The sequence below is a fragment of the Anolis carolinensis genome, chromosome 6, assembly GCF_035594765.1.
Source record: "Anolis carolinensis isolate JA03-04 chromosome 6, rAnoCar3.1.pri, whole genome shotgun sequence".
NCBI classification, from domain to species: Eukaryota; Metazoa; Chordata; class Lepidosauria; order Squamata; family Dactyloidae; genus Anolis; species Anolis carolinensis.
Window position 1 is genome coordinate 59828944 of NC_085846.1, and position 26246 is coordinate 59855189.

General features: G+C 43.2%; 1 protein-coding gene across 1 annotated transcript in view; it reads right to left on the minus strand.

Moving 5' to 3' along the window:
- Positions 1-920: 920 nt before the first annotated feature.
- Positions 921-26246, minus strand: part of itga9 (integrin subunit alpha 9) — a 404663-nt gene continuing 379337 nt past the window's right edge. Inside the window, exon 28 of the mRNA XM_008112818.3 lies at positions 921-7339. Coding sequence (XP_008111025.1) covers positions 7241-7339 — 99 coding nt within the window. The 3' untranslated portion in view covers positions 921-7240. The remainder of the gene's footprint in view (positions 7340-26246) is intronic.

Sequence of the window (26246 nt, forward strand, 5' to 3'; positions counted from 1 at the left end):
AGGTAAGGGCGCTCCATGCAGTCATGCCGGCCACATGACCTTGGAGGTGTCTATGGACAACGCTGGCTCTTCGACTTAGAAATGGAGATGAGCACCAACCCCCAGAGTCAGACATGACTGGACTTAACATCAGGGGAAACTTTTACTTTTTATTAGCAACAATGTGCAATGTTTCCAGTGGACTCTGCAGAAAATGCTTCACCTGTACTCCACAAAAAGGAAAATCAATCTATTTATCAAGCCCTGCAAAGGCTGATTTATTACCAGTAAAAGTTTGGTTTTATACCTATTTCATAAACCTATCTAACCAGGATCATGTAAAAATTTCCCAGGTAGAAAGGTGCCATGAATGAAAAATATTTAAGAAGCCCTGCTCTATGGGATGATGTGTTCCATTTGAATTATAAGAGTAAGCACTCGCAAGCAAATCTACTTTTCCTATTTGCTTTCTACACAAAGGTTACTAAAATACATTCATTTAATATAGAGGTATTCCCTGTAACTATATTTTTAAATTAAATGTTAGAATGCTAGATCTACTAAATAGTTGGCACACAAGTGCTTCAGAGAGCAAGAGCTTGCTCACCACCCTTTCCCTTTCCCAAACAAAGCTGCTGTTTTGGCTACATAGATAAAGGTGGAATAGTAGCTACACAGGAGGTCTTAAAAGAAGTTGCCCCGTAGGGCTTGTGAACATAGAATATATATATATTTTTTCTATCGAGCTAGGATTAGCTGGGCTGTATCAGATAATCCTGAAGTCTTAGAGAAAAGGGTACAGATGACAAAATGTCATTATTTCTGTTGCTGTTTATGGTTTACTGGCTAAAAATCTGAAGAATGTTGTTAGAAGAGACAGATATATGGACCCAAATCATTAAAAACACATCAGTAAGGCAATGAGTAAAATCACACCTGGGTAAAATTTGTCACAACTTTATATTCTTACATTCAACAGTACAAGTAAAAGACTATTCCGTAATTTAGCCACTGAATTTTGGAATCATTAAAAATAGAAGCGAGCAACAGTCTGTTATTGTATGGTATGGCTGCTTTTTCAAAAGTGTGCCGAGTTGTCACTTTCTCAACAGTGAAACTATCTTATTTTATGGATCACTTAGTGAAAAGGCAGTTTCGGTTCTTTCCAGAGCTGGCAGAGTTTGAATCAGTAGTTTAGCCTACATTTAAAACTACATTGGTAATCTAGTCAGACATTCAGATTACAATTGTTGAGTAAACTTTCAGACTGTATCAAAATAAAATCTTTACCACCACTGCAGCAGCAAAAAAAAAAAAAGAAAGAAAGAAAAAAAGAAATCTCTCTGCATCAATATCTGCCAACTCAGGATAATATTCTATACATTTGATAACTCACAAAGCGTGCACTTTTTAGTCTTTGAGGCACCATAGGGTTGTTATTACTAAGTTTTGTGTACATATGTGTCCATAATGGTATTGCTAGAACGAGGAACTTACGGTTTTGAAGACTATTTATTGCTTAGTACATATGAACCTTCAGTCAGAAAGATATCATAAATTTAACATTGGCAGTGCTTCTTATGTTTTAAAGCTCTTTGCTCCAAAGATACTGAGTTTCTGCTCCTTCACATTATTTGTCTTTTTTCTTAATGAGCTAACATGGTGCAATAGTTTGATTGTTGGACTAGGACTCTGAAAGCCAGGGTTCAATTCCCCACTCTGCCATGGATCTTCAGTAGGTGAGCTTGGGCACATAACACCCTTTCAGCCTCAGAGGAAGGCAAAGGCAAATCCTCTTTGACCAAATCTTGCCATAAAAACCCTGAGATAGTTTTGCCTTAGGGTCACTCTACATCAGAAATAATTTGAAGGTGCATAATTTAATAACATAAAATGAAGATTAATGTCAAGTCTGAAATGACAATGCTGGAATTTTGGAAAATCAGCAACAATAGAAAGAAAGATCCCAAATATTTCCTGTAAATAAACAGAAAAGCTGCCATATAAAGGATTCAATCACAATGGTTTTCCTTCTCACCAACAAACCCAAGATGTCTTGTTGGAGCCTAGTTTTTTTTCTCTCTCGAAAGCTATGGCTTCTCTTTAATGCTGAGAGATGGGTCTATAGTTTAACTAAGAACCTTATCAGAAAGGCCCATGGATTTCCTCTGCATTGCAGTGAATCCATGGGATCCCTGCAGGGAGTGTGGAGAAGCTGCCTCTCCACGCCCTGCATTATCTGCCTTATCTTCCTCCTCATTCCATGAAGGGAGCGTCACCGCCTGGCTCCCCACATTGAAGGGAAGGCTCCCATGTTGCCGTGGTGGTAGGGTGCTCTGCTTCACCTCCCTTTTCAGCACAGAGCTCAGCTGAAAGTCCCTTTACATTCTGTGAAGGGCTCCATGCTGAAAAGGGAGGTGAAGCAGCATATGACGGGCAAATTGGCCTATCTGATGAAGTGGTAAGTGAATGACAAACCTGTCAGTCACAAGCTAGGTTCACATTGCAAGCCAAAATTGAACTACCATATTTACCCAAGTATAATGTGCCATGGAATGTAATGCACAATTCAATTTTGAAGGTGCACATTACAAAAAAAAAAGATTTGCAATCAAATATAAGGCACAAGCATAGTGGATCACAGAGTGGGCAGCATGAATGAGGCCAGTTGGAAGCCATGAACCTCTGTCATGCCAAGACTGGCAAACTCATCAGCCTCATGCAGTACCCAACTGGCTTCACTGACTAGCAGTTCAAAACCAAGGAGGTTTTGAAAAACTTGTGAATGAGGTGAGTTGGAAACCACACAGCCCTGAGTCTTGGGGTGGTGGTGGAGAGACCCCAAAGGCCACCCAGGAGGCAGGAAACATTGCTGAGCCCTGGCCCAGAGGATGATACTTTCTGCCTCTTTGGTAAGAGTGTCCTGAAGGGCTCACCGCCCCTCTGCAGCTAAATGGCAGGCATGTCCGGGTCACCAGCCAGGTGCTCCTCCTCCTGCTCTGGGTGCCATGGATCCCTGAGGTCACTGCTGCCACCACCAGAAACACCCTCTTCACCCCTGCCTCCTTGTTTTGCCTCCAAGGCTCTAGGTTCTGACAGGCCTTTTCATGTAGGTGAGTTTACATGCATGATTCTAATGCTCCATAAAATCTATGGCGCAGCTCAATTTTAGCAATGTAACTCGACCAAAAAAGATGTGCATTAGACTCAAGTGAATATGGTAATTCTGGATTGCTGGAGACCAGCCTGTATGCCAGCACAGACTGCTAGATTGCTCCCACAAACTATGACCCCTTGTTTAGTTTGCCATCAAACCCTGGGAGAAGCCACCACAGTAGCTTGTTTTTCTCCCCAAAATGAGAAAACCCCTTCAGGTTATGGGAGATAGTACCAGCTTTTCCCATGTTTTAAAATCATTCTTAATTAACCATACATGAAAGGGCCAGGCAATGCCCCTAGCAAAGTGACTGGGTCTTCCCAACAATATCCTAGGTCCTAGTGGGATTTCAAATTAATATGATATCCAACCATGTCCTCAAATATTTTATGAATGGTGAAGAAATCTTCAGAACTTCCTAAAATTCTGAGCTGTTTTTTATATGAAAAAGCCTCACAGTTGAGCATACAGCTAGCTGTAGCTACTTGTAAAATCAGGTGGGGTCAGTAAACCATGGGCAAGCTGTAGATCAAACCTGCACAACTTGCAGCCTTCCAGATGTTTTGAACATCAGCTCCCAGAATTCCTGACCTGGACAGGTAAGCTGGACAGGGCTTCTGGGAGTTGGAGGCCCAAACACCTGGTTGTGCAGGCCTGCTGTAGATGTATACAGTATATATCATGTACATGAACTGCATTTGTACACACATAGCCTACACAAGTTTTCCTCTTTACATTACAAAGAAGCACCATGTGAGCACACGATTGGTATGCAGCACCAGATAATGATCTCAATTTATACGCACATTTGATAAGTGGTACAGTCCTCAGAATGCATTTGAAAGGGGCCCACGTCATATACGGAGAAAATATGTCTGGTATGTAGTTGGTCTCTGATCCCCAAAGTCCCAGCTAGGATCATTATCTCAAAGTGCCTAAGGAGCCTCCGGTGGCCTAGGGGATAAAAGCCTTGTGACTTGAAGGTTGGGTTGCTGACCTGAAAGCTGCCAGGTTCGAATCCCACTCGGGGAGAACGTGGATGAGCTCCCTCTTTCAGCTCCAGCTCCATGCGGGGACATGAGAGAAGCCTCCCACAAGGATGGTAAAACATCAAAACATCCGGGCGTCCCCTGGGCAACGTCCTTGCAGACGGCCAATTCTCTCAATCCAGAAGCAACTCCAGTTGCTCCTGACATAAAAAAGTGCCTAAAGTAACAAGGTTCAAAGAAGATACTTACTGGTGTAGGTGGGCCAGTGTTTTGACTCTATTGAAGGCAGTTTTGTGTGCTTAACCTTATTATCTTAACTTCACAATAGGATTTTCTAGAAATTGTTCCCACAGAAAGCCATAGCATTCCTTGAAAGCTGGCCTGTTCTTTGGTGTATTTCTGTAAGATTCTACCACTGTGAACAATACAGTATCACCCTAAACATACTACTAACCATTGTGATGGAACTACAAGTAAATCTATTGTAGAACTATATGAAAAGTTTGTATTTTATAGTAAAATAGCCCACTGTTGTTAGTGCCTTCACCATATGAATGTAATGTGTGACTGCTGTAAAATTTAGAGATATATTTTGTACATGAACCCATAATACCTGAATACTTCCACATTCACAACATTTTCTTGCGCTGAATATTAATATCTGTTAACATAATATGTGTACAACTCCTGCATATTTTTTGTTTGCCAGTGTATGCCCCAATTATAATAAAACCATATTTACACAGAACAAGCATGCAGTGAATTCTATTAACAAAATCTTGCTAAAAATTAGGAAAGCCCAAAGTGCAAACTTCTGGACTTTGATATAAATCTCAGCTGAAACACAAATTCACTGGTTACCAACCATGAACACTAGCATCTCTAATTATAGGTTTCCAATCTCCTAAATAAGACTGTCCTACCTTGGAGGGCAATTCAAGAGTAACATTACAATGAAGAAGCTGACAGATAAATAATCATAAAATAATCACACATTAGGATGATGGGAGTTTCCTCTGTTTATATTTATGAGATCTTGGCTCCCCAACTCCTTCTCATTGCCAAAGAACTACATACCAGTGAACTCTGGGTTGGCCGAAGGAAAACATTCATTGCTGTTTTTTTTTCAGTGCAATATGCTCTTTGAACAAGGATACATAAAAGCCCAAGTGAATTATAGATCCTGGCATTGGTTGCAAAGCATGGTTTGCTATTTATAAAGTATGTGACACATAGAGAAGGAACAAAGTTTGACAAGAACAGAAATGTTGAAATGCAGTAAGTCCATGTTCTTGGCCCCTGCATCCCTTTTCTGGGGGTCCTTACAGACGGCCATATAACCTAGGATATCAAGACAGAAAATCCCCATATGTTTTGAACTGGGTTATCTGAGTCCACACTGCCATATCTTCCAGTTCAAAGCAGAAAATGTGAGATTTTATTCAACTGTGTGTGGCCTGGGTCTCTTGAAAGAAGATGCAACAGCAAGAAAGAGTTAGGTCCCTTCCACACTGCTCTATATCCCAGGATTTGGTCTCAGACAGAGCCAGCCCTGGGTATTTTTCAAGTGTAGGCGAACAGAATTTTGCCCCCTCCCCAACCAAAAACTGAAAAATAAAAGCGTTGGATAAGTGAAAATGTTTGATAATAAGGAGGGATTAAGGAAAAGCCTATTAAACATCAAATTACATTAAGATTTTACAAATTAAGCACTAAAACATCATGTTTTACAACAAATCAACAGAAAAAGCAGTTCAATACCTTGCGGAGGCAGGCCGCAGGAGACAGGAGTTGCCTCGATGGCGCCCCCAACAAGATGGCGCCACAGGCAACTGCCTAGTTGGCCTGGTGATTGAACCGCCTCTGGTCTCAGATTATCTTGTTCAAACTGGATTATATGAGTTTTTACAGCCAGATAATCTGGGATAAGCAGATAATTTGGGATCAGATCCTGGTATATAGGTACAGTGTGGAATGGGCCTTAGAAACATTGCATGAAGATAGAATTGGAAACGGGGAAAAATACCAGGTTTTTTAATTTTCAATTTGCTTTCTATATTTGAATGAAGTCACCTCTTTATATTTTTTTTACAACTTGACAGTTGTAAAAAGATGTAGAGGATTGAACAGAGAAGTGTCTTAAGAATAAGACATAAGCTATAGCAGCCGTTGATACCTTGTGGCCCTCTGGATGCTGCTGGATTGCAATTCTCATCAGTCCTAACTAGCATAGTCAATGCAGAGCTGTTGTCCAGCATCATCTGGGAGGCCACAGGATGTGATGGCTGCTTTGTGAGACAGCCTCTGAATAGCTGAACCAAGACATTTTCTTTCTAAATTCAATTCAAGCAGCACTTGCAGTTCTTTAGCTCACAACTTGTTTAAACTTCTGACTTTTTATCATGTATGTGAAAGGACAATGGCTCAATGCTACCAGAGGATATTTAGAAACCATCACCAAGATTTGTGGATTTACTACAGTATAGATTTTCATTAAGTTTCATCTGTTTTTTTCTTCCGCATTGAAATTCAAAGGTACAGTATGGTTGTTATATACACATATGCATGTCCAGAACTTCAGCTGGATATCAGTGCTTTACAGCACAATCCTATGAATCTTTACTCAGAAGTAAGTCTCATTGTACCTAATGGGACTTGCTCCTATATAAGTATGCACAGGATTGCAGCCTTAGTGAACTATATATATAGATAGATATTCAATAGAAAACATAAAACATTGGTACAAATATATAACAGGACATAATCAGTATAAAAAGCTTATATTTATAAAAAATACTTTGTTTTAGGCAACAGTCTTCCCCTGAGGGTATACCACATATGTTGGATTCATAAATATTGCTCTGCGCTGCAGCTCAAAGTTAATCTCTTCCAGGAAGTCGACATTGCTCCAGTCACCTGACATGCCTGCAGTGGTTGCTTCAGGGTATGTTCCCTAGCTTAAGATGATGAAGAACAACAACAGCATCAACAGGGTCTCCGAAAAATCTGGAGAAGATTCCTTCTTCCACATATGGAAGATACAAGAGCAGGACCAATAGGGGAGTAATGATGAATCACATGACTGGGCTTTCAGTGTTTTCCCTCCTGCAACGGTTCATTGGCTTTTCTGGACCCAGTCCCAGCTATCTTCATTCTCTTGTCTGTTCTTCTCAGCCTCAATGATTTCTTTATATTTTCTCCGAAAGAAGCCCATCTGAAAAAAGAAAATTAGGTTGATGAAGATATGAAAGGGAACAAAATGTGTAACATTTTTAATGCACGCTCATCTCACAACAGCATGTCCTTGGAGCAAAATTCCAATCACTTAAAAGATATTAGAATTGGAGTGGGAAAATGCAGGTCAAGGAAGAACTCTGCACAGGCTGGATGACAGCAGAGGGTAGGAACTTTCATTTCAAGCTAAAGTTGGCAACCCTTCCTGAAGATATGTGGGGGAAAGCTAGGAGACTTTGTGTTGTAGATCAGCCTGAGACTGATGGGTTCAGTGATGTTTTAGAGAGGATTGTGTGATTGCCTGTGTGATTTCCGGGGGCACAAAGTGGTGAAGATTTAAGTCTAGGGAAGCAATAATCCAACAGGAGTCCAAATGTCTCAAACAGATTCAAAGGTAGTACAGTCAAGGAATAGCCAAAAATCACAAGAATAGCTTAAGTCCACAAGCAAAAAAGTATCCTTAGAAAGACTTGATCATGAACATAGCACAGGAACATAGCAACTTCCAATATACTTGAATCCCAAAACCAACGCCCTGGTTTGAAACATGGACCAGGAACTCAGGCTTAGCTTCTTACTACAAACACTACATTTTCTGAACTGACTTGAAAGTAAACAATTAAAAGCCGCCCATGAAAGCATTTCATCTCCCCTGAAATCTCTATCCAACTTTCCCGCACAAACGCTCTGCCCTGCAATGCCTATTGTCTGCTCTGATCTGTAAACGAAGGCCTGTGTTGGTTTCCATATCTCCAGGTGCTTTTTCCTGGGAGCCTTCTGTATCACTTAATTCTCCTCTTACTCTTCCTTATCTAATGTTTCTGGCTGCTTAGACTGACCTTGGGGGCCTCCATTTTCCCAGTCAGCTTTCTCACTGAAAGAAGGATCATTCTTGCTAAACATTTTTTGGATATACTTCTTCTTTCTCTATTCCTGAACCTTTCCTATACTTTTGATATATTTTACAATAAATTGTTTGCTTATATTCTGGATTCTTATGTGGTGCTGTGATCATAGGAGTTTCTAGGCCTGGGGTGCAACACTTTACTACTCTTAAACAACCCTCAACTAGTATTATTGATGTTTTATTTAAACAGGTAAATCACTCTCAAATGATCTCAAATTTCATTTTAGGAAAAATTCAAGGACAATATTCAGTTAAAAAACATTATACTGAAAATACTACAGAGAACAAAACATTTACCCCCTTTTTTTGTATTAGCAACTTTGGGATGTATTGTCCAGGAGGAGGTCATAATGGTATATAATCAGAATCTTGGCAAGCAAACACTGAACATTTTCCCTGCCTGTCCCATTATAAAGTAAGAATATTACCATTCTGGACAGACTGTGCATGTTTCTAATGAGAGATCATATTTATTGCCTCTTAGAAATTCCAATCCTTCTGTTCAGTTCAGAAGTTGCAGAATTTCCTCTTTTTTTGCTGGACACTTAATATTAATCTATGTTTTTACAAGTCCCCCATCTTGACTAAAATAATTTGGTTGTGCAAACAGTTGGATCTTCTATTCCTTACTGGGATTTTTATGCCCTACCCATAAACAAAAATGATTGTAATAAAGTGGTTTGGGTAACTGTTCAAGAGTAATTGCTTAAATGTAGCAGCATGCCATTGAGATCATTAAGTCAATATTTTGTTCATTGTAATTAAACATTTATGTAACTCCTACTGTTTTAAACCTGTTTCCACCCTCCTGCAGGGTGTGATGTTTTAGTCTACTTCCATCCGTCAGATGTTATTACCCTCTTTCCCAACATGGAAGCTTATTGAACGCTTTATACATTAGCGCTGATCCTGCTATGCTTCTCTTAAACATGACTTTTTAATTGAAAATCTTTTATCTAATTAAATATCCTACACAACTCTAGAACTTTGGGGCCTATTTAGGCTCCATTTAAACATGATGTTGGCCATACAAGAAAAAGTTATTATCCACATGGGATTTCATGCCCAAGTCTCTAATTTAAACATATGTATGCTGCATTAGACCACCAGAGACATGTGTCCAGCATAATGGTTATACGAAGCCTTATTCGTTGTTCTGTAACACCTTTTGTTTATCCTGCTATACAAACAGTACACATAATAAAGACCCATTTTGATTGGGAGATAAAAAGACATCAGTCCAAACCATACCAGCTCAATAGTAGGTACCTAGACGCAGACAAACAAACTGAAACTTTATTGAGATAAGACAAGAGGTGCTCCAGGCTTCCAGCTTGTGTGTTCTCCTGGACTCAACTCTGAGCCTGGATGACCAGGATGCAATGTGGAAAGGAATGTATTTGCACAGCTAAATCATGGGCTGTGTCTGTTCCAACATCAGATCTAACTACAGTTAGACATGTTTTGATTACATCCTATTTGGACTACTACAACACATACTATTGTGGCTATCTTTGGAAACTAATGCTGGATTGTGGCCAGTTAGAGCACATTAAACAGTTTCATTGGTTACCAGTTCATTTCTGGGCGAAATTCAAGATGCTAGTCATGAACTTAAAAGTCCTATATGCCTTAGATCCTGAAAGGTTATTTGGAGACTGTATAACCTGAGACAAACCTCCTGGAGTTTCAAGATCTACAGAGGAAGATATTCTCATAGGACCTCATCCCATGAGCGGCAGGAAAGCAGAAAGAAATGTCTTACCCCATTCCCTCCCGTCTTTCCTCGTCTTCTGGGATGGCCAGCTATTGCAGATCCTTTCCATACCTTCTGCCCCTTCTCTCTGGCTTTTGCAGTTGGAAGTCAGGTAGAACCCGTCTACCAAAAACGGAGTCTTCCCTCTGTTTCCCTGTGCTGCCACCACAGAGTCTCACTGGAAGTGGCCTTGAATCATATGATGGCTTCCGTGTGACTCTATTTCAGCAGCGCAGAGAAACTGAGAGAGGACAGTCTCAAGTCAGTGTGGGATGAAGTCCTTAGTCTTCCATCATGACAGGCTCGCTTAGTAGGAACATGAGAGAGAGAGGCATCTCATTGATTCCTCCCACCTTCTGAATTCCCTTCTCCAAAAAAGCTAAGCTGGTCTCCTCCCTGCTTTCCCTTAATGGACTGAGTTTCCCTTAGCCAAGATGATTGGGACCAGAGGTGTTTTGAATTTATATATATATATATGGCATTTCTGATCGATGAAAAAAATGTTTCAATTCTGATTTCTAAAGTAGGGGGTGCTGGCACTTTGATATAGAAAGTATTTCCAAATTTTTCACCCAGAAATTTCGGATATTTCCGAAAATTCGTAATGATTCTAAATGTTTCCAAAATGGCGGACGTGCATGCGCAATCGCCAAAAAAAGGAACCCGGAGGGGACTTTTATAGGGCTCTCCCACCCCCATTTCTTGAGCTATCCTCATCAAATTTTGTACAGTGGGAGAAGACATTCAACACTCTTAGCTCAACAAATTGCAGAATGTTTCCTGTCTCCTATGTTTTTTTTGCAAATTTTCATAACTTTTTATAATACACTATTTTTTAACATTTGAAGAAACCTGTTCCTGGTTTGAAAGTCTTATTTCCTGTTCAATTGGGTTCTTATCACTGTGAAAGTCCCTCTTCTACTTGTATGTATTTGTTTATGTGGCTGGAAATCCGTGAAAATGGTGGACATTTGCAGACACTGGAAACCCCCTGCTCCTATCTAAAAATAATCAGGGCGGGGTGGTAATATTTCAGTTTCCTAAGACATGGGGGCTCGTGTCCCACTCCCTTGGGAGGCTGGACACCGTTGGCCGGCCCCACACCACACACCCTGCCCCTATCTAATAATAAGCGGGGCTAGGGGTGGTTTTTTGGGGGCAGCAAGAAAAAGGGGCCCCCGAGTCCCACTGCCCAGGGGGGCTGGCCACCGTTGGCCAGCGCCACACCACACACCCTGCCCCTATCTAATAATAAGCGGGGCTAGGGGTGGTGTATTTGGGGCAGCAAGAAAAAGGGGGGGCTCGGGTCCCACTGCCCAGAGGAGCCGGCCATCGTGGGCCGGCACCACACCACAACCCCCACACCCATTTAATAATATGTAGGGCAGGGGGTGTTGCCTTTTGGACAGCTAGAGACATGGGGGCTCAGGTCCCTCTCCTCTGGGGATCTGGCCAATGTTGGTCATCACCCAGCACTGCCCATTTCTGCCAATAAGCAGGAATTTGCTTCTTAAGTGTTTCATACCACCGTGTTTGTTGCACCCACAAAGGCCTGCTCTCTGCCAGGCAACAATGGCTGGGCTCGGCCGCAGCACCACGGCCAAGCACAAACAAGATGCCAGCCCGCAGGGTGGCCGGGTGCCACCCTCACATCAAATGACAAAAAACTGGCGGAGATCCCCAGGGTGGGTCCCATTCCACCATGTTCCCTCTTCTACAGACAGACACTTCTGTATCAATTGGACCTGGGCCCCTATCTCTAGCCACCACAAAGGCACACTCCCTGCCGGGCAAACGTAACCGTCCTCGGCCACGGCCACACAGGACCGGCACCATCAAGCAGCCAGCCCGCAGGCAGGCCATGATCCACCCTCTCATTGGACGATGAAATACTCGGGAAAATCCCCAGGGTGGGTCCCATTTCCACCGTCTTCCCTTTTCTGCAAACAGACACTTCTGTAGCAACCGGACCTGGGCCCCAATGTCTCTAGCTGCCACAAAGGCTCCCTGCTGGCCCTGGCTGTGGCCCCACTGGACAAGCAAGCTGCCAGCCCACAGGGTGGCCGTGCGCCACCCTCACATCAAACGATGAAAAACTGGAGAAGAACCCCAGGGTGTATCCCATTCCTCCGTGTTTCTTGCAGCCGCAAAGGCCCACCCCCTCCTGGCCATTGGCACGCACCTTGAGCTCGGCAATGGCGAGCTCCATGGACATGCTTCCCAACCCATTCTGGAGAAAGGAGAAATGGAAAGACGAGGGGGGGAGGGAGACGGGCGAGGACAGGAAAGGTTACTTGGAAAGGTCTTTGGACTCTTACCCGTATTCCACAACTTTGACTGCATGAATGGGGATTATAGTTTGGCCCGTGACGCAGACAGCGAAAATGATTACAAGAGGTCGGCAGACTTCTACCCACAGATAACCAAGAAGAGCCACTTCTAGATCCAGCAGTAATCCGGCGAAAATCCGCTATAGGAACGCAAGACCCAAACCCCCAACCCCCACCTCAAAGTAACGGTTCACGCAACACTCGGCAGAATCCAGCTTCCATTGTTTGGATGAATGAGACGTCCCCGATTGTGCCAGTATGGCGACCATTTTTCCAAATAAATCTTCCCCCCGCCACTGCTGCTGCCCTTGCTGCTGCCGAAGCTGCTCTCTAGAGGTCGGAAACCTATTGCACGGCACTGTCGGCTGTCAGACTCGCCACTGGTGCTACTGCTAGGGGTGGCGGGCATCTGTGCCAGGGGTCCATGTGCTCTGTGCACCCCCCCTGCGGCAACACACTCCTCCTCGCGCACAAGGTTAACGAGACATGCCTTCCATTCCAGATAGTCTTTGGAGCAGACGGTGTCCTTCAAACTCGGATCACAAATGGCTGCCATCATGTGGACTGGGCTGCTTAGCAGCGGCTCTAGCAGTTTACGGACGGTAAGGGTCAGCTTTCTCATGACCTCCTGGACCCGCGGTGTTAGATTGCTGGCCAGGGAGTCGAGTGTTCGACCTCCTCCCAGCGTATCGAGATGCCTCTTTAGGGCCAAGACCAGAGGCACTCCCTGGTGTTAAGCTGCGCTAAGCTCCCACCCTGAGTCCCTTCAGGTGAGAAGGGCAGGATAGAAATATTGGAAATAATAAATAAGGTAGGTTGCAGAAACAAAATTTTTAAAAAATATATTTAAAAAAAATATAGTAAACATATTTTATGGGGGGGAAATTAACGAACTATTAAGAGACAATTAGAGAATGGGCCAACGATGGTTCAAATTACATTGCCGGTTGCGCCGTGAGACAATGTCTCGGAACGTGTCTCAAAAAGCGAGAACAATCTGATATAAATCTGATATAAGACTCAAAACGATTTTTTGGACATACCATATAGGAATATCTTTGAGTATATGTACATAATGAGGTATTTTGGAGATAAGACCCAAGTCTATACACAACATTCATCTATATTTCATAAATACTTCATATACAAAGTCTGAAGATAAATTTATACAATATTTTAATAGCTTTGTATATGACAAAAGGTTTGTGTACATTGAACCATCAGAAAGCAAAAGTGTTATTATCTCAGCCACCTATATGGGCAATTTTGGATTTCAGAATTTGGAGGATTTCGGAATTCTGAATGAGAGATGTTCAACCTGTATTTGCTCACAGGGATGTTTCTTATGGAGGATGTGCTATATTTTAAAACTTTTGTTTCTCTTTTAAACTATTTGTTTTTGTATGATGATTTCTAATTGTTCTTGAATATTTTGTTAAGTTTTAAGCGGTTTTTATTGTAAGCCATTTTGAGTCCCACTCCAGGAAAAGGGTAAACTAGAAATAGAACAGAATGGAATGAAAGAAATAGTAGTTCAGGGTATTAATGATGACGTATCAGAATTTAAATGGCTGGGCCTACCACACCCTAAGACACCATCTTTACCCCTCTGTTCCACCATAATCTTTAACATACTGTTAAGTGTATTGATTGTGCCCCAATTCAGATCCAAAAGTCACAGAAAGTGGCCAAAGAGAGAGGCATTCTCAGTAGCCGCACTTGTGCTTTAGGCATTTTCTTCCTGTGGAGACTTTCTCAGCCTCCATTTCAGTGGATTGTGGAGATCTGTATTGCACAGCCATTTTCAAAGTAATTCAACAAGTACAAAAGAATGCAACTACCACATGACTTGCATTCTCTAAAATATGCACAGATTTTTGATTGATATCGCTTTAAAATGGCCTGCTGAGCCCTAAAGGTGCCTGTTTTTCACACAAACCACAGCCTTTGAACATTAAAATCTACACTTGAAGTTATGATCAAAATTACAGAAATGCTTTTTAATTTCCTCCAGGGCCAAACAAGCAAGAGCAAACTATTTCCTACTGTTCGTTTAATAAAAACTGTGTGCTTGCAAAACATCTGCTTCAGGAATTATCTCTAAAAGTTTGTTGTAACCATTTCAGGCATTCATGTTATTTCACAACTGGATAAAGAACACATTCATAGGGCCTCTTGCAAGCAGTAAAACGAGTTGGCAAAGTTAATAAATATTAATGAGGCATGAAACCCAGAACCTACAGGTGATCCTGCTAGGAAAACAGAGTTGGAATTTGCTGAAATCTGAATGTTGGAATGTTTCTGAAACCAGGCCAGAAAAGTGAGAATTCCAGGGATATGACAATACACATACCACCACAGCTAGCCATGTTATTACTAGGCTGAATGGGATTATTGATTCAGGGCCCTTCCACACAGCCAAATAATCCAGAATATCAAGTCAGATAATTCACATTATCTGCTTTGAACTTGTTTATCTGACTCCATAGTGCCATATAATCCAATTCAAAGCAGATAATGTGAATTTCATAGAGTTGTGTACCAGATCCTGGGGGGCCTCTTGGCTATTACTCCTAGACTTATCTTTCCTTCTGTAACACAACTTGTCCTGGATTCCCTAAATTAGTCTGATGCCTCATGTGTGTTGAAGAAGGCTTGTCAATCACCAGTGACTCTAGTCTACCCAGGTTCTATACATGGCACATGGAAAGGCAAGGCTGTCATGTAGCCTTGCCTCTCTCATACGTATCATCATCATCATCATCATCATCATCATCATCATCATCATTATTTATACTTTGCCTTTTTTCCCCATGGGGACTAAAGACAGCTAAGAATCCACACTGGACAAGTTTAAAAAGTGCAGTACAAAAGTTAAAAAATAATTAAATAGTAACAGTGTGGTAAAAACAGAATTAATATACAATAAATACACTAAAGTGGCCTTTAAAATGAATATGGTGATGGAGATCATGAGCCTAGAGCTTCTTGGGGAAATTCTGGGATAAAATTGAGATCATCTCCCTTCCTCGATTGTTCTAGCTTATGCCTATAATGGTGCAAAGATCAGAGTGAGAGACTGGGACTTGACAGCACCAGGTACAAATCCCCACTTCGTTCTGGTGTTCACTGGGTGACCTTACAGCATCTCTCTCCCTCTCTCCCTCTCTCTCTGTCACTCTCACTCTCTCCCGTATTTCATAGAATTGTTAAAATTATGTAGGGAGGGGATAGGGTTTACTGTGGAAACATATGCACATACACATATAACCTGTTTTTGCCAACATTGCTGTCCTCATGTCCTCTCCAAAAACCCAGGCTTTCCTTGTTGGTGTCCCTATGCCTGCCCGATAACTTCCAGGAGGGCATGGGGTCACTGAACCCCCCCCCCAAAAAAAAGCCCTTAAAATAAGAAACGTATAGGGTGCCAGGGAGGAGCAATTTGACCCCCCGTCAACTGACACGTCATTTTTATGCACCAGGAGGCCTGCCAGAGAGGCCTAATGGCACCCGGTTTCTTCTTATTTTAAGGGCTTTGGGGGGGGGGGGGGGAGCGATTTGCTTCTCCAGGCTCATGGAGCCTAAAGATGTGAATTGAGCTGTGGGGACTGATCCCAGGGCTGCAGAAGCAGCCCAGTGGGTCACTCCCCACTGGGCCCATACCCCATTAGACCTGGGCCTTTCAGGAGGGCCCGGGTCTAATGGGATATTAAATTAATGTGGAAAAAGCAGTGGTTTCTTACCTATAACCAGGTTTCTTCTTCATGGTGATCTGTGAAATTAGCACATGTGGTAGTAATTGCCCCCAGCAATGCTCTCGGAACCTTAAAACAGCTGTTTGAAGTACTTTGGCTGCAGCCCTGCCCATCTTCCTCAGAAGGCATATATGCAGGAGGTGGGGATGTAGCTTCAGTTCCCCGCCGCCGAAAGCGGCTAGAGAAAAAAAGTCATGATGATCAGCAGGAAGGATGGGTGGGGATGTGCTAATTTCACAGATCACCATTCCAAGAAACCTGGTTACAGGTAAGCAACCACTGCTTCTTCTTTGTGGTGTCTGGTGAAATAAGCACATGTGGTAGCCTAGCAAGTTACTCACCATGGTCGGTGAGCGTCAGAAAGTGCTGATCCAAGAACCGCTCTGCCAAACGCTGCTTGTTTCCTGGAGAGCAGATCCACTTTGTAATGGGCCACAAAGGTGAGTGGCATGGCCCATGTGGCTGCTCTACACACCTTGTGCAGCGATATGTCATGGCTGTATGCTGTGGAAGTCGCCACTGCTCTAGTAGAATGTCCTTTGATGACAAATGGAGGCTGTTGATGAGCTAGCTCATAAGCTAGCTGAATGGTGGCTTCAATCCATCCTGATAACCTCTGGGAAGAAACAGGCAGACCTTTTGATTGAGAAGCGTACTTCAGAAAAAGTCTGGGCGAAGCTCTGAACTCTTTTGTCCTTTCCACATAATATGCAAGTGCCCTCCTGGCATCCAGTAGATGCAGAGAGTGTTTGAGTGGAGTAGAAGGGTTCTGAAAAAAATGAGGGTATCACAATGTCCTCAGTCAGATGGAATGCAGAGACTACTTTAGGAAGGAATGAGATATCAGTGTGCATGATAACCTTGTCAGCATGGAATCTCATATAAGGATGATCTACTCTCAATGCGCAAAGCTTGCTTGCTCTTCGAGCTTTGGTAATAGCTAGCAGAAACGCCATTTTCCATGAGAGATATGAGAGATCCACCTGGGCCAATGGCTCAAAGGATGATTTCTGTAATGCTGAGAGAACCAATTGAAGGCTTTAGGTGTTACTGGAGGTCGCGTGTTTCTGTACCCCTGCAGAAACCGTTGTATAAGAGGGTCCTGGAAACAAAACTGGTATCCTGTTTCTTTCCAATATGCCGAGATTGCTGCTAAGTAACACTTGAGGGATGATAAATGTAAGCCTTGAGTTGCTATTAATGTAAGGAATTCCAACACTATTGATGTTGGAGCTGTCAACGGTTCTATGTCTTGTTGTCGGACAAAGTCAGTAAACTTTTTCCATTTGTAAGCGTATGATCGCTTTGTTGATGGTTTATATGCTGCATCTAATATGTCTCCCACTGCTTGAGACAATGGTTGGGATGAATCCTCCATGCCGTGAGTCTGAGACAAGCGATTTCTGGGTGGCGGACACGTCCCTGGTCTGCTGTGAGCAAGTCCGGGCAAAAGGGAAGGTACTGCCCTTGCAACATCATCCGAAGGAGAGCAAACCAGGGCTGCCTGGGCCACCATGGCGTGAGGAGTATGCAGTTGGCTCTGTCATGATACGATTTTGATACTACTCTGTTGAGAAGGGGTATCGGAGGAAGCACGTACAAAAGTGGACCAACCATGGAACATGAAGGCATCTCCCAGGCACCCTCGTGTCTGGTCTTCCTGCCGTCTGGCACAAAACAGATCGCATTTTGCATTGTGTGGTGCTGCAAACAGATCTATCAGGGGACTGCCCCACCTCCAGAAAAGAGAAGTCGCTTCGGCAAGATGAAGGGATCACTCGTGAGTCGAGTCTTGTTCCCTGCTCAATGTATCTGCGATACTGTTGTCCTCTCCTGGAACATGCACAGCTATCGGATGGGTGTGGTTGGCTAAGCACCAATGCCATATATCCATGGTCCTCTTTAGGAGGACCATGATTTTGTGCCCCCTTGTTTGTTGATATACCATGGTACCGTAGTATTGTCGGTGCATAGTTGGACTACCTTCCCGTGGCACAAGTCCTGAAATGCATGGAGGCTCCACTGTACTGCCATGAGCTCGAGGAGATTGATATGATGTTGGGCCTCCTGCTATGTCCATTTGCTGACCCAAAGCCAAACATCCATCTCTCTGTTCTAGCTCATGTCCGCCAGTCCCTACACTGGTGGTTGTCCCGGGACAATGTGTGCATGGGTGTTCCATTTCAGCAGCCACATAAGGGAGCACCCCATCCATATAGGGATGAATCAATTGTCAGAGTCACTGTTGCTTGTGGCTGCTGAAATGGAACACCCATGCACACATTGTCCCGGGACAACCACCAGTGTAGGGACTGGCGGACATGAGCTAGAACAGAGAGATGGATGTTTTGGCTTTGGGTCAGCGGGTCGAAGACACACAAGAACCACATCTGAAGAGGTTTCATTCTGAGCCTTGCGTAAGGTGTTACTACTGTTGTGAATGCTAGATGTCCCAAAGCTGACTGGACATCCCTGGCTCATGGTAATGGACCTTGCAGGAGGGTAAGTAGCGCTGTGTGAAGAGATCGAAACCGATCGTCCAGGAAATATGCTCTGCCAGTGGTAGAGTCTATGTTGGCTCTGATAAATTTTATCCTCTGTGTAGGGATAAGATGAGATTTTTTTCTGATTCACAACTAAACCAAGCTTTTCTAATAACAATAAAGTAAAACCAAGATCACGCAAAAGTGATTGTCTAAAAGGTGCCACCAACAACCAGTCGTCTATATACGGGTAGCCGGTTATTCCTTAGTGTCACTATTCGAAATTTCTTAGGATCTGTTGTGATGGGGTCTTCGAGTGGAGATACTACTAGATGTATTAGAAGAGGCAGGAAAACTACTTGTGAGCAAGACTCCGATGAGGAGCAACAAAGGAAGAGAATCCAGGAAATACTTATGGAACTCACTGATGATGATTCCTTTGAGGGTTTTGAAGGGGATTATGGGGCTGGGAGTCAGGAGGATGGGATATTGGACCCTGGGAGTAAAGAGATGGATTGACTAGGGTTCAAGAGATCTGGGATATTTGTGAGGAACCCACAAGCAGTGGTACATTTGAGGGATGGCACAGCGAAGATACAGTTGGATCCTGGGGAGTTATGGGTTTGGATAGAAAGTGGACTGGCTGGAGAGATCGTAGAAGGGCAGAAGCTGGAGATGGGTTTGGTGGGGCATTGGGCGACTCCAGCTCCGATGAGGATTTGCGGCAACAAGATTCAGCTGTGGATAGGGCGTTAGCTGGCTCAAGTTCTGAGGAGGACTTGTAAATAAAAGTAAGTTTGTTGCTAATGTAACCTTGCAATCGGCAAGGTGTTTGTTGGGCGCTTTCGGGATCTCTGTTTCAGAAGACGTGTTTGGAAGACTGCTTTGGGACGTAAGTGTTAACCCGTGTTTTTAGTGGCAACGGGGGTTGGCATTGTGTGGGTTTGTACTGGATTGTCCTGTGTTGGTTTTATGCATTAGCTGCTGGCTTGCCTCTGTCGCTTTGGCTCTTTGTGTTGACCTTGGACTGGAATTCGGTGATTGAGACTTCTCCCTAATGACACGGATTGGAACTCGGTGCTTGTGACGACTCCCTAATGACGTGGATTGGAACTCGTGCCTGTGACTTCTTTCAAATGACACGGACCGGACATGGCGGCTGTGACTTCTTTTTTACAACGCGGTTTGGCTTTACCACAACGTTCTGGGGTACGGTGTGCCCGCTGGTCGCTGCGGGTTGTTGCTGGTTACTTTCTTCCATTTGTTAAGCTCCAACGAGTAGGTGGAGCAAGTTTCCAGCCCTTTCAGTGTAGTTTGCTTTAATCCGGATTATTTTCCAGGATAATCCTGATTATATCCCGAGTTTGGGTTTTTTGAGTTCTTTTTGGGACATAGTTATTTCATACTGAAGAGAAAGTGTTTTCAGCCCTTTTTTTGGTTGTTTTCTAGGCTCTTTTTGTGTTGTTTCGCAATAAACTGAGTTATTTACATTGGCTGGCAGCTGACTCGTAACAGGATCAATGTAGTTATTCAATCCTCTGAGGTCCAACACTGGCCTCTGCCCTCTGTCCTTTTTAAGAACTAAAAAGTATCTTGAAAAGAAAACTTGTGAAAACATTGATGGATGGAGTGGAACGATTGCTCCCTTCTCTAACAGGGTGCGAATTTCCTCCTGTAAAACTTTAGATGGTGGTGTAGTTTTAATACATCTTGTATGAGGCTGCTGGAAAAACTCAATGGAGTAACCAGAACTTATAATCTGTAATACCCACTTATCAGTGGTGATCGCTCTCCATGCAGGAGCAAATTGTGCCAAACGATCTCCAAACTTGACAAAAGGTGTATCTGCTGCCGGAGCTGTCCTATGTTGTGATCCGGAGGAGCAGGGAAATTAGGAGAGTGCTCATCCGTGCAATTTGTGAGAGATAAGGTAGGGGAAGAAACCAAAATCTTGCTAAAAACATCGCTTTCCCTTTGGTTGGGGTTTGTTCTTACCCTGTCCTCTAGATCAGGATGTTGAGCTTTGCTTGGTGGATGTGGATGCCGTTGCTTGAGGCAAAGTTGCCTCGTATGGTTTACGATTATAAGATGTGGACGTATAAGATTTCCCCAATATCTAGATGTTGATTGGGTAGGAAATCCATACTTGTTTGCAGCTTGACACACCTCCTGTGTGCTCTTGAGCTGTGTCAGTTTCAGGGTTGAACAGTCATGGACTGGAAAGTCTTCTGCCAAGACCTTGCCCTCTTCTGACAAGGTTGAAGTTCTCAACCATGCATGTCTACATATCACTGTAGCTGCTGCAAACATCCTGCCTCCTGCCTCTGCTTTGCCATCTCTTTTTGGGCTTTAACTAGCGCCACTCCTTCCTCTTGTACTATCTTAGCCAAGGTCTGTTTGTCCTGTGGCAAACTTCCCAAATGTGGGGCTATCTTTTTCTACAGATAGTCTTGATAAGCTGCCATATAGGCACCATAGTGGGCCATACGTGTGGATATGCCTGCTCCAAGATGGACCTTTTTACCAACAGCTTCTAGTTTCCTTCCCTCCTTATCAGTTGGTGTGATATGTGTTCTAGCTGAACGTTTGTTCTGCATCATGTTGACCATAACCAAGTCGGATTTTGGAGGTTTCAAAACCCAGTGAGCTGTTGCGACGTCCACTTTTATATAGAGCATCACATTTTCGCGGTATTGCCCCAACCAACGTCGGAGCAATATCAGGAGTGGTGGCCAATTGCAGTAAATAGGGAACTGCTGGGAGAGCCGAGGCTGTCTGAGCTGATGGCTGCTGCTCATCTATCAGAAACAAATGACAATCAACTGTCTTCTCAGTTTTTGGAACAGGCAGATTCAGGGCTCTATTAAGCTTTGTCATTAGGGCAACAAACCCAACCATCTCTAATGGTACTGGTTGGTCCAGTGCCAAATCAACCTCATCTTCTGCTTCCGAATGGTGAGAGGTATCAGATTCTGAGCCTGACTGAGACTGAACGTTTTCAGGTGCCAATGAAGGCACAGGATCAACAGTAGGCTGAACTAGAGCCTGAGTTGACTGTTGCTGTTGCATTAGGTACCAATGGCAACTGCAGTGGCTGCTGGTCCTGAACTAAAATTGCCCCAAAAAAATAGGCACAACTGCCTGGTGATCTATGAATGTAATCTGGCTGGTATTCAAGTGTTGGGCTGCACTATAGCAGCAGCATACCTTTGCCTGCGTGGAGGTGATGGGAAAGCTGGTGCATTCTGAGGCATAGGGCTGAGGTACCTTGAAGACCCAGACGTTAAGTCTGGAGATATTACAAGTCTCCCATCCCTGGGAGTGAGCACAGAGTAGACAGGGGCTGCAGAAGCAGACGTGCTACGTGTTCCAATAGCCTCTTGAGAGAAGAAAGGGCTCGTCATAGGCTGAGCTGCATCTCCTCACACCCCAGTTGTCTGTATGGCTCCGGTGGGTGGGCTGTCTCCACCAAGGGGAGCAGGGCCGCACCCGTGACCGGGGCCTGTAGCGGAGGCACAGTGTTTGAAGCCGCACTGCCTCCAAAGTCTTCCAAAGGCTGCAGAAGCCTCAAGCCAATTGGCGTTAGGACCGCTGTGCTCCGTGGCGTAAACCTCACAGGGGACATGGCCTGCACTGGCATTAGAGGTGTAGCCAACGTCAATGATGCGCCGCGCACCAGGGGCGTGGCCTGCGTACAGGGAGTGGAGCACCCTGGAAGCATGGCCGCGCCGAACATTTCTGAAGCAGAATGCTTCTTCTTCTTCCGAGCCTCTCCTCCCTCTCCCAGAGTCTTTGAAGGCATGGTAGTAGCTGGAGAGCTAGATTTGGCCCTCTTTGGAAGGGGAAAGGCCTCCTTGGAAGGGGTAAGTGGACGTCGCTGCCCCTTAGATTTCTGTGGCATTTGGGAGCCAGCTGGGGAGGGAGGGGGAAACAAAGCCCACTCATAAAGAATGGCTTTTAACCTCATTTCTCTATTCTTCCTTGCTTGTGGCGTTAAAGCCAAACAAGCAGAGCAAGTTTTTGCAACATGAGCCTCTCCCAGGCATGAAAGACACCAATTGTGTCCATCACAATTTAGAGCCACAAGAAACACACTTTTTAAAACCAGGGGTAGATATACCAATACTGAAGTCAGACAGTCCAGGGGCAGAAATCCAGAATAGCGAAAAATCCAATTTGAAGCCAAAGTACTTGTAAGAATCATCAAAACACAGTCCAGGTCAATGAAACTTGAAACCACAGTCAGAAAGGTTCCCAAAGAACTGCTCTAAGGCAGCGGAAAAAAAGGAACTGAAACTATATCCCCATCTCCTGCATATATGCCTTCTGGGGAAGATGGGCGGGGCTGTAGCCAAAGTACTTCAAACAGCTGTTTTAAGGTTCCGAGAGCATTGCTGGGGGCAATTACTACCACATGTGTTTATTTCACCAGACACCATGAAGAAGAAGCAGGGTTTTCCTGCTTTGTCCCCAATTAATCCTCTTTTACATGAGGCATCGTTTGGATGCCTCAGGTAAAAGTCCAACAGGGGCCACATTTTGGGATCTGTCTGGAAGGGCCCCATGAGAGCTCCTGGAACCAAATCTCATTGAATTTCGAGGGCTCTTTGTACTCTAATGCTTCCTTTCCACAATGTCCACAGCCATTGCCCTCCTATTACATTTGTCTACACAGTGAGGTGCATTCAGAGGATTCCACCCATACTAGGAAATACTTCCCTGTTCTATGCAATAATCTGCACAAGTCAGTCCCTCTTGTACAAGGGAGATGTTTTTCCCCCTGATGTGGACATTTGTTTCCCCAGGATTGCATTATCTTATTAGTAATAGGAACACAACTGAGTCTCTGTGAAGCTGGCATGAATGCAAAACTTGAAGGCCAAGTCCAATTTCAGGATCTTTTAGCGAAACAAACTCAGTGCCCTCAGCCACAACATGAAAGTTGCCATCTAGCATTGCTACACTGCCATCTACTGTATTCTTTGGGATAGAACTTTTAAAGTAGAAATTTCATTTCTATTTGGATGACAACAAAAGATAACTTAAGGATTAATTCAAGAAAATGTCAAAAGCAGAAGCAGTCCAACGCCCCCCCCCCCCCCCCCCCGCACTATTTAAAAGTCTTTTCTGCCTTCTGACAAAAATAGGCTGCTAAAAACAAAAATAAGACAGCTGGAACGAAACAGTAATTAATCACCACAACAAGAAGAGACAACCAAAGGCTCAGATGTCTAGTGAACTGCCAATAGAAACAACTCAGGAAAGGTTAGATAGAAGGCATGAATAAGGGAAAAGTTATTTTTATTTCATCACTGTGACAAGAAAGGTAACAACTGGATTTGAACTGCCAGTCCTGAGGCACAGACAGCAAGTGTTCTAAGCAAATCCAACTTTCCAGGCTCGAATGGTAAAAATGGAGAAGCACCGTACTAGGGATGTAAATCTTCACTTATTCTATTATTAAACATTAAATTGAGAAGTTCCAAACAGTCCCCTCCAGCTTCCTAGGTGCAACTGTTTTGTACATTTTTATGTGTGGTTTATTTTGATTTCATTCTGTGTATGCATGTGTGTTTTGCATTTTTGCACTTTTTGTGAAAAAAACTGAAAAGTCACACATTTCCACAGAAGGCAAAAAAGTAGCTTCTTGACTAAGGAGTTATTTTGAAAAGAAGACTGCAGTCTTTAAGGCAGAATATTGGGTTTTCTATAAGTTTTTCTGCAGACAATTCATAAAAAGTGCCCAAATGCAATAGAACTCACAGCAATTGACTTTTTTCCAATGAGGTGCCTTGATGTGTTGAGATACATTTTCTTGTGAAGGATAGGGTATAGTTCATGTGACCCTGGGGAAGTGAATTTGTTTAGAGTAATCTGGTAATGGGAGCCCCTGGTGGTGCAGCAGATTAAATCATTGAGCTGTTAAACTTGCTGACCAAAAGGTTGGAGGTTCAAATCTGGGGAGTGGGGTGAGCGCCCTCTGTTAGCCCCAGCTTATGCCAACCTAGCAGTTCGAAAGCATGCAAAAGTGAATAGATCAATAGGTACTGCTCCGGCGGGAAGGTAACTGTGCTCCATGGAGTCAAGCCAGCCACATGACCTTGGAGGTGACAATTTTCTCTCCTTCTGGTTAAGCATGCTCAAGTCATGTTTAATTATAAGCCAGATCTGAACATTTGTTTGTGGGTTCACAAGCCATAATGCAGACAATCATAGGTTTGCATACTTTGCCTCTCCTCCTTCCATAGTACTCTGACTATGGCATGGGGATATTGCCTTGTTATATGAAGGGATTGCATGGCCACCCCTTGTCTGTTTAGTAAAACTGATAATCTTCCAAACACAGCAAAATTTTGTCTTTTTGCTTTGTGGCCAATCCTGCAAATCTAAAAATAATTTACTTGTCCGCAGTTTAATGTAAATTATTTTAGGACAATGATAACACTGAATGTTTTAGGCACAACTTATTCAAGCTCAAACCCTTTTGAATTGCTTGGTGGGGAAAAACCTAAGGAAATATTTAATCTCCACTGAAACTAATGAGAATAAAATGATTTTAATTTTAAATGGATCTTCTCTATTTCATAAAACAGTTATGGTAAGTTTGTTAATAAAGTCCTGTACTGCAGTGAAGATAGTAAACAATACCAAGAGTTCCATCAACTTATTTACTCTTCAGAAACAAAGACAGCATAATGTTTACTACGAAAATCTTTTTTGTTTTACAAATCCCAGCTGGAACACAGTAGTAGCTCCATGTCACATAATTGTCAGGGAAATGTTGTTTCACTGTGTTGCTCATTTTTCTTTAAAGAGATAGAAACATATTAAAAGACTCCTGACACAACTTTTAAAAGTTTACATTTAGGTCTAACTTGAAACACTACTGCTGAGGTCAATAAAACAGTAATGTAACTAAATTATGGTCCATTCAGTCTGCCAAAAATATAGAAAAATACTATATTTCCCGTAACTATTTCCATAAACAACCATTATGTCTCTAGTTCAACCACTGGTAAAATAGATCAAGGAATTGATACTTCCAGTTCTCAGAGCTACAGAGATATGAAAAGTCTTTCTAAAAAAGTTCATCTCCTGTTTTAATTTGCATCTGAGAATGATTTTAATTGTAAGTATTTATTTGCAATTTTCAAGTTGACAACTATAGCATTTCTTGGCTTGGGTTCTTAGGAAAACAAATTGTGCAGAAAAGTTCACTCTCAAAAAAGGGCGTCTTGCCTTACAGTGAATTAAATATGTTTATATGGTGCCAAGATAAAAGCTAGAATGTCTAATTGGGTCTGATGTACACATTTCCCCCATTGGCTAGACTGTAAACTCAGATAGACTGTTTACTTGCATGATGACAGAGGATGTATTGCTTTTGCAAGCCCACCAACAAAGCCCAAATTATATGCGGAGAACAAACTGAAATACTATGAAGAGTGAACCAAGTTTGACCAAGCTCCTAATTATATGAAGTGATACATTTTGCTTGATTTCTTTTAAATTGTGTCAGAAGTTAACATACTGCAAGTCGCTTCTGGTATGAGAGAATCAGCCGTCTGCAAGGACGTTGCCCAGGGGATGCCTGCACATGTTACCATCCTGATGGGAGGCTTCTCTCATGTCCCCGCATGAGAAGCTAGAGCTGAC